This window comes from Aegilops tauschii, chromosome 2 (genome assembly GCF_002575655.3).
Source record: "Aegilops tauschii subsp. strangulata cultivar AL8/78 chromosome 2, Aet v6.0, whole genome shotgun sequence".
NCBI classification, from domain to species: domain Eukaryota; kingdom Viridiplantae; phylum Streptophyta; class Magnoliopsida; order Poales; family Poaceae; genus Aegilops; species Aegilops tauschii.
In genome coordinates this window covers 612,542,854-612,551,234 of record NC_053036.3, presented here as the reverse complement: position 1 = coordinate 612,551,234, position 8,381 = coordinate 612,542,854, and the positions used below count along the sequence as shown (strand labels likewise).

Sequence of the window (8,381 nt, the reverse complement as noted above, 5' to 3'; positions counted from 1 at the left end):
CATGGGCGGCGTCGACAGGGGTGACGGAGGGTACCTGGTTGTAGAGGGATCCTGGGTGGACGGTGCCGTAGTCCAAGACAAGAAGGCGCGTGGGTGGGGACTGAGGACGTCCGAGGATGCCTGGGCGGTGGCCGGAGAGGTACAACGGCGACGTCGGACGAGGGTGGTGCGGATGCAAGGCAAGTGGTGAGCAGGGGTGGAGTGGAAGAAAAGTGGACCACGGGAGGGATTTGAGTGGGTAGGGGGTGTTGGAATCTCAGCTGTCCGGACTCTTGCACCCTCCCCCCAATTTATCTCCGCTTAGCGGGAAAGCGACAATCGGACCGGTCCGTGGACCGAAGGGGTACCGTGTCGGATGGCAAATTGCGTCCGGACCACTCGGTCCAAATGGTTGCAGGCGGTTTGAGGACCGGTGTTAGAGATGCCCTTATAGACTTTGCATTTCGATGGCCAAGCGTTGCCCACATCTCGTTGGTGCCAAGGGTGCACAGGGGATGTTGTTTCAGGGTAGGGCTGCTCGCGTCACCGGCGATGGCGGCAGCAAACAAATATGTTAGAGGGCTCTTAGATTTCAGGACTTAGAAAGACAGAAGTGTAAAATACGTAGGATTACAATGTCATGTCCATCTGAATCCTACAAGAAATATCATTTGTTTAGTTGAATTGCATCGAAAATATACTGTTCTTTCCAAGAGGTTTCATTGGATGCTAAAAAACTATGAAATGTCGTACAGAGGATTTCTTATGGAAAAATGTCATATACCTCAATTCTACAAATGAAATGACCAACTAGGAAAATTTCCCAAGGATTGTAATGTAATGTAATGTTGTTTTTCTGTAAAGGCGTGTTTATGAAGACCCATGTGTTAGACATATTAGGGTTTGGAACAATGCTCGATACCCTTGATGGGTACGGCTGTCATATATTTATAAGAGGGAACCGTACAAATACAGGTTGTGTTACAACACGTATATATGCTATATACTTAGTCTAATACAATGATACTTATATGCCTTAGGATTATCAGAAAAAGAAACCAAAGTAAATTTTTTCCCAAGGATTTCAATCCATCAAAATTTCTACAAGAATTCAAAGAAAGAAGCCCTTTGTACAAAAAAGAAAAGAAAAGAAAGAAGCCCTGAGGAAAACGTTCGATCGCCGCCACGGCCTCGCGTACGCCACGACGCAGAACCCCGGCCCAGTCGGTCGGTACTCCGTCCACCACGGTCCATGCCCACTCCAACGCGGGCCCCCAGATATAACACGCTCGACACCGCGGCCCACCGGCATCAATGCAAGCCCCTTGAGAATTGACACGCATTGACGCCCACAAGACGCGAGCCCCACGAGCCAGCCTCACAGAGCCCGTCGGCCTGGGCCCCGAGCAAACCAAGAATGAGCCCCACGCGCGCGGGCCCACCTGTCGGCGCGCATCGATGCGGGCGGACGGGAGCCAGTAAAGGCGGCCGGGCCCCAGGCCGCCATTTGGAGGCGTTTTTCCGCGGGTCGCGTCACCGCTCACCGCCCCGCCCCGGCGTTACCCTCCACGACGTTTCAAATTCAGCGCTAGCGTTGAATGGCGGTGACGTTACGGGCGGTGAGCGGACGCCGGGCTAGCATAGCTTAGCATAGCTGTGCGTGTGCGTGCCGTTTTGTTTTTGTTTTTGCTGCGCTCGCCGTTCCGCGTGGAGGCGTTTCGAAAAGTTGTTTCGTCACAGGCTTTTCTCTCCCCGCACCCAGCCCAGTCGCGTGGGAGAGGGAGGGATCGCCGGAGGGAAGGAGGGGATGGCGGCGGGGGCGGCGGCGGCGAGCTTCGGGCTGATGGACAAGGCCTACTTCGTGGGGCGGGGCGAGATCCTCAGCTGGGTCAATGCCACGCTGCAGCTCTCCCTCAACAAGGTCGAGGAGGTCAGTCTCAGTCACGCTTGCTTCCGATCCCCCATTCTGGTCCCCGCGTTCCCCGTGTGCTAGACTGGCCGCGCTGTGCTGGAGGGGGGGAGTTCGTGGGCGCTGCTGCGCGGCTCGGTTTGGATTTCGGCGGTGCTGATTTGGGGGGGCTTTGTTGTTCTGTGTCGATGCAGGCGGCGTCGGGGGCGGTGCAGTGCCAGCTGCTGGACATGGTTCACCCTGGGTTGGTGCCGATGCACAAGGTTAGGATGCGTTCTGCCCCGATTGATCTGTTCTCGAGCGCTGCGCTTAGGCGGCTCGGCTTGGATGGCTGCGATGCGAAGCTCATTTTGGGGGTGTTTTGCAGGTGAATTTCGATGCCAAGACGGAGTACGACATGATCCAGAACTACAAGATTCTCCAGGATGTGTTCAACAAGCTGCGGATAGGCAAGGTACGAGTGATTCTCCCGGCTTGGCTCTTGACCCGTGGATTTATCCGTGATTGTGTCTTGCATTTTGTCATCTGTGAAAGCAAAGGTGATCTGTCTGTACAGTAGTTCGGTTTATATATGCGGTGTGTGGGGATTCAATCTGGAACAGATGTGTGTAATTGATGTCAGCGTGTGGTATAGCCGCAAGATGATTCGATGACGGACTAAATTTGCTGTGCAGTACTCAAGTTATGCTCATTGTTGTGCACAGTGAGGAGGGATGTGGTTGAGATTAAGACCTGTGTTTTTGTGTATTGAAAGCTAATTTTCAAAGTTTGGTTGGGTGAAGTAGGCGTGTGATGACACATTACAAGGCAAAGTTTGGTGTTCTGTGGCTGTCTGTGTTCAGCACTTGACACTTGATATCAGGAAAGGCCTTGATAGTCTGGTGGTGGTTGTTGTTTTAATGAGTTGTGCTTTCTGAATGCTTTGTTGATTTTATGGCCTGTGTTTTAGCAACCTTAGCTAAGGGTGCTTCATCTCTGTACTTCAGCTTCTATTCTTATTACTATACGAGGTAATCTGTAGCATCGAACGTTCTATGTTGTGCTGATTGGTGGATGGATGCTTCTGCAGAATATTGAGGTCAACAAACTTGTTAAAGGACGGCCATTGGACAACTTGGAGTTTCTGCAATGGCTGAAAAGATATTGTGATTCTGTAAATGGTGGAATCATGAATGAGTATGTGCCATGGTTGTGTTAAATGCAAAGATACTGCAATTTGTCAGTAACTATTGAGTTGACAAGACTATTTTCTTGTTTTAGAAACTACAATCCTGTAGAAAGGAGGTCCAAGGGTTGCAAAGAGCGCAGCCACAAGGGTCCCAATAAGTCATCCAAATCACTTCAAGCCAACAGATTATCTAGTGCTAACTCAGCAGATGGAGGTGCCCTGAATTCTAATATTGATCTTGGTACTTGTCACATGTCTTTCTTCTAGTATACGTTTTTCTTTCTTTTTTAGTATGCAAGATCAGTTCCATGCTATTCTTAATAAATTGGTGATGCTCCTTGATAAAACGCAAAGGCATTAATTGAAGCTTGTCATCAGTTATCAGTTTATGGCTTTATGCTCATTTTTATGTGGAATAGTATAGAGGCTTTGTGCGACTTCGTTAAATATTTAAATGACTCTATGCTAACTCAATTACGCAGCTTCTCCAATTGGAAAAGTCTGTAATGCTGTTAACGAAGAGCATTACATGGAGCAGATTCAACAATTATCTGAGAAGGTAAGTAGTGTGTAACGTAAGGTGCTGTTTCATTTTTATAGTATCTTATACTGTGGTCTGTGGAAACACCCATGTATCTATACTGTAGACTGTTATATGAGTATGTCACTCCAGTTTTATTCGAAATTATATTGTTTAAAGTTATTTTTATATATAGCCATAAAACCTCAGTCTAGCTTCTGTTCACTATACCGGTGGAATTTGTAGAGTTCACCTTTGGCAGCTATAAATCTGGGCAAGTTGTATTATTGAGGATGATAAATTCATCTAGTTGGTGATGTTACTATATATACTGGATTGCAGATTGCAGATCTGAAGGTTTCTGTGGACAACACTGAGAAAGAAAGAGATTTCTACTTCTCAAAGCTGCGTGACATCGAGATATTATGTCAAAGACCTGAGTTGGAGCATCTACCGGTAAAACAAATATCTTTTGGAAATCTTAGAGCTCTGCATTTTTTAATTTTATTGTACTCATCTGCATTCAAGGGCATGAGTGTCTGAATTTCAGTTATTTTGACAAAGAAGCTTCTGAGGGACCCCCAAGTCAATGTGGTGTGTTTAATTCCTAATCAATACCACATTGTGTTAACATAGTCCCTTGTATTGCACTATTCATTGGCACTTTGATTACAGTACGAAAGATAGTTCTCTATCACACCGATCTTTAGAATATTTCTCACAGCTTAGGCAACAACAAATAATTTAGAGCAACATTGACATGGTATTGTTGTTTCATGTCCATGTTTGCATGACTATTATCTGGTTTGCTCTTCACACCTAATACTGGTCCGAACCTTTGGGCATGAATAACTTGGTTCATTCCAGTTGTAGCAACTTTGGTATTGGAAGTTTCGTATATTGCTATTACGATTCCTGCTTTGTATTATTTTGGGTTTGACTGTTAAGCATCACATTTTGTCTTGACAGATGACCAAAGGGATAAGGAAGATACTCTATGCGGCTGATGCGAAGGATTCATCATTACCCGAGGCTAATGAAATAATCACCAGGTCACCAGGCATGTTCTCAGTCTCAGATGAAGCAGAGTGACAAGTGCCACGGGACGCACCGTACCCTCCAAAACCTTTAGTGGAGAATTTTGTGGTTCTCCTACTATCAATCTGAGTAGCTCCTAATGTGTAAATTAGTAGAAAATAACACTTGGCATGGGGAACTGCTCATGGCCAGTCACCTGCAACTGTCTTCTGTTGTGGCACGGCTTATCGAAAGACAATTTTTCCTCTATGTAAGAACACGCGGCTAGTTATGATGCATATTCATGGATAACTCCACTCCTGTCCCCAATCCCCAGAGATTTGTTACTACATTGATTTTTGACAGCTCTTTACTTCTTTTCCTGCATTCGTGCTAGTGAGAATCACCAATCTTTTATGGGCGTCAATGCGCCAAAGTTTTCTTCATTTTCTTTATGTGAAGAAATGTATGCTACTTTAAATATTTTTTGATAGCTTCTCATCCTATCCCCAAAACCCAGAGATCTGTTACCATGTTGAACTTGGTCCTTTCGTTCTTTTAATGCTTTGTGTGCTAGTAATTCCTTTTCTACTTTGATGACAACTTGATAGTAAGGCTCAGTATTCAACTAGCACTCTGTATAGGATTATTAATTTTAGAGTGGTCCAACCTGTTTATATTTCATGTTGTATTCATACTGTGTGTTCCCCCAGGCTACACATTTTCCTCCAGCTTTTAGTTAATAAAAAAACTTATGACTAAAAACCACTTGAAAAAGAGGAACACGACTAAACAGAAGATTGCCAATTTTGTTCTGAGCAAGAGTCTATCCAGCATTATTCTTTGGCTGTGTTGTTCCTACTGATATCTGGTCCGTCAATGCCTGTTTTTTCAAGGTTTCCATAGGCAATTCTTACGAATCTATTGCCAGGTTCTGTATTACTAATAAGAAACACCCAGTGATTAACCTAGTTACTGCTGCTATGCAGTGGTGTGTTTTGAAATACAGGAATAGTATGATTTTCTGCTAACCTAAGTAACACTTGGCATAGGCAACTGCTCATGACCAGTCGCCTGCAACTGTCTTCTATTGTGGCACGGTGGATCGAAAGACAATTTTCAGATGCATTCATGGATAACTTCTCATCCTGTCCCAAAAGAGATTGGTAGCATATTTCGCAGAAAATAGGAGATTCATAGCATGTCTTTTTTGACAACTGAGAACCATCGATACCTATTTGGGGGCCAAGGTGTTACAGCTGATATCACCCCTTAAATGCTTCCATGATACAACCATTCAAAAACCAATTTGAATGTTTCAAAAGAAATCTGTTTTTTGTGTCTGTATGTTCACAAGGTATGTGTCTACAACCCCCAAAAAATCAGATCCAAATTAGAAATACACATTGAAAAACAAAAATAACAAATATAGCATGAATAGTGCCTCAAAAAGAAAGAAAAAAATTGTCACTTCACACCTGGATTTGTCTTTTTTTGTTTCCCAACATGTATACAAAATTGGACTTGAATTTTTTTAGAGGTTGTGGACACATTCCTTGTGAACATTCACATTTATTCCTGATTTTTTTAAAAACATTATAAGTTGATTTTTCTTTAAATGAGAGCATGTGAGCATGTGGGAGTTGGCATCACTGAATATTCTCTCGGTGTCATAGCCAGTTTTCTAAAATTCCATATGATTTAATCATGAATAGATGTTTGACTGAAATCGTCGTGTCGATCACTTAAAGTTTCTCACTTCTCTTTTGTAGATTGAATTATGCGGTTGATTTTGCATTGAACGGTTAGAGCATCTCCAACAAGTCGCTTTTCATCTATGAAAAAATGTTTTAGGGAGAGTTCAACCAAAAAAACAGCTTGAACAAACCCCATAAATGCAAAAAAATTGAGGGGCCATGTAATCAGCCTAACTTCCCCTCTATTTTTCAAAATAGAGTTTGTGAAACTCTATTTTGTGATCTAGCTATGAGACTCCCTCTCTACCATGCAACTCTTAATCTCCCTAAACAGATTACCAAAAGGCGAGTTATAAGTGAAGCATTCGACATAGATGATAGAGCCGTCACCAAGTTCGATTGTACCAACATAGGGAGGCTATGATGGAAATATGCCCTAGAGGCAATAATAAAATGGTTATTATTATATTTCCTTATTCATGATAAAGGTTTATTATTCATGTTAGAATTGTATTGATCGGAAACTTAAATACATGTGTGGATAAATAGACAAAATACTATGTCCCTAGTGAGCCTCTAGTAGACTAGCTCGTTGATCAAAGATGGTTAAAGTTTCCTAACCATAGACATGAGTTGTCATTTGATAACGGGATCACATCATTAGGAGAATGATGTGATGGACAAGACCCATCCGTTAGCTTAGCATATGACCGTTCAGTTTATTGCTACTGCTTTCTTGAATGTCAAATACATGTTCCTTCGACCATGAGATCATGCAACTCCCGGATACAGGAGGAATGCCTTGTGTGCTATCAAACGTCACAACATAACTGGGTGATCATAAAGATGCTCTACAGGTATCTCTGAAGGTGTTTGTTGAGTTGGCATGGATCGAGATTGGGATTTGTCACTCTGAGTATCAGAGAGGTATCTCTGGGCCCTCTCGGTAATACACATCATAAGAAGCTTGCAAGCAAAACTAAGGAGTTAGTTACGAGATGATGTATTAGGGAACGAGTAAAGAGACTTGCCGGTAACGAGATTGAACTAGGTATGAAGATACCGACGATCGAATTTCGGGCAAGTAACATACCGATGGACAAAGGGAATTACGTATGTTGTCATAACGGTTTGACCGATAAAGATCTTCGTAGAATATGTAGGAACCAATATGGGCATCCAGGGCCCGCTATTGGTTACTGACGGGAGAGGGGTCTCGGTCATGTCTACATAGTTCTCGAACCCATAGGGTCCACACGCTTAACGTTCGTTGACGCTAGAGTAGTATTGGGATATTTGGTGAGTGGTAACGAAATGTTGTTCGGAGTCCCGGATGTCACGAGGAGTCTCGGAATGGTCGAGATGTAAAGATTTATATATGGGAAGTCATATTTTGGGTTCCGGAAAAAGGTGCAGTTTTTTCGGCATTGTACCAGGAAGCTTCCAGAAGGTTCCGGAGGATTCCGGAAGTTCAAAAGTGGGTTCACCACGACCCAAGGGCTAGCATGGGCTGTGGGGAGGCGCCCTGGCTTTATTGGGCTAGGCGCACCAAGTCCTCAAAAGCCCATGTGGCTAGGGAAGGCAAAAAGGAAGGAGTTCTAGTAGGAATAGGATTGACTTGGAGTCCAAGTCCTCTCCCCCTTAGCTGTGCCCTAGGGCTTGGAGGGGCTGTTTTCCATGCCCCTCCACCTATATATGAGGGGAGGGGGCGCCCCAAGAGGACACACCAAGCCCTTGGCGCCCCTCTCTCCCGTTACTCCGTAGTTCCACCGCCTCGTCCTGACAACGCTTAGCGAAGCGCTGTCGGTGCTCCACCACTACCATCACCACCACGCCGTCGTGTTGGTTGTGACCCCATCTATTTCTCCTCTCCCGCTTTCTCAAGAAGGAGGAGACGTCATCGAGCCGCACGTGTGCTAAACTCGAAGGTGCCGTCCGTTCGGCACTATATCGGTTGGATCATGATCGGATCGCGATGAGTACGACTACATCAACCGCGTTGTGAAACGCTTCCGCTTATGGTCTACGAGGGTACGTAGACACAGTCTCCCATTGTTGCTATGCATCTCCATGGATAGATCATTGCGTGTG

At 44.6% G+C, this 8,381-nt stretch overlaps 1 protein-coding gene across 2 annotated transcripts; it reads left to right on the top strand.

Annotated features, from left to right (window-relative positions):
- The first annotated feature begins 1,657 nt into the window (after positions 1-1,657).
- Positions 1,658-4,905, top strand: LOC109754938 (microtubule-associated protein RP/EB family member 1A). Of its 2 annotated transcripts, none has more exons than XM_020313828.3 (8): positions 1,658-1,909; positions 2,083-2,151; positions 2,256-2,342; positions 2,958-3,064; positions 3,149-3,270; positions 3,539-3,615; positions 3,919-4,032; positions 4,546-4,905. In XM_020313828.3, the coding sequence occupies exons 1-8, from the start codon at positions 1,787-1,789 to the stop codon at positions 4,666-4,668; spliced, it is 822 nt and encodes a 273-aa protein (XP_020169417.1). In that variant the 5' UTR covers positions 1,658-1,786; the 3' UTR covers positions 4,669-4,905. The 2 variants fall into 2 exon arrangements, with proteins under 2 accessions (XP_020169417.1, XP_020169416.1); XM_020313827.3 differs by having other exon boundaries at positions 1,659-1,909; positions 3,149-3,297.
- The last annotated feature ends 3,476 nt before the right edge of the window (positions 4,906-8,381 follow it).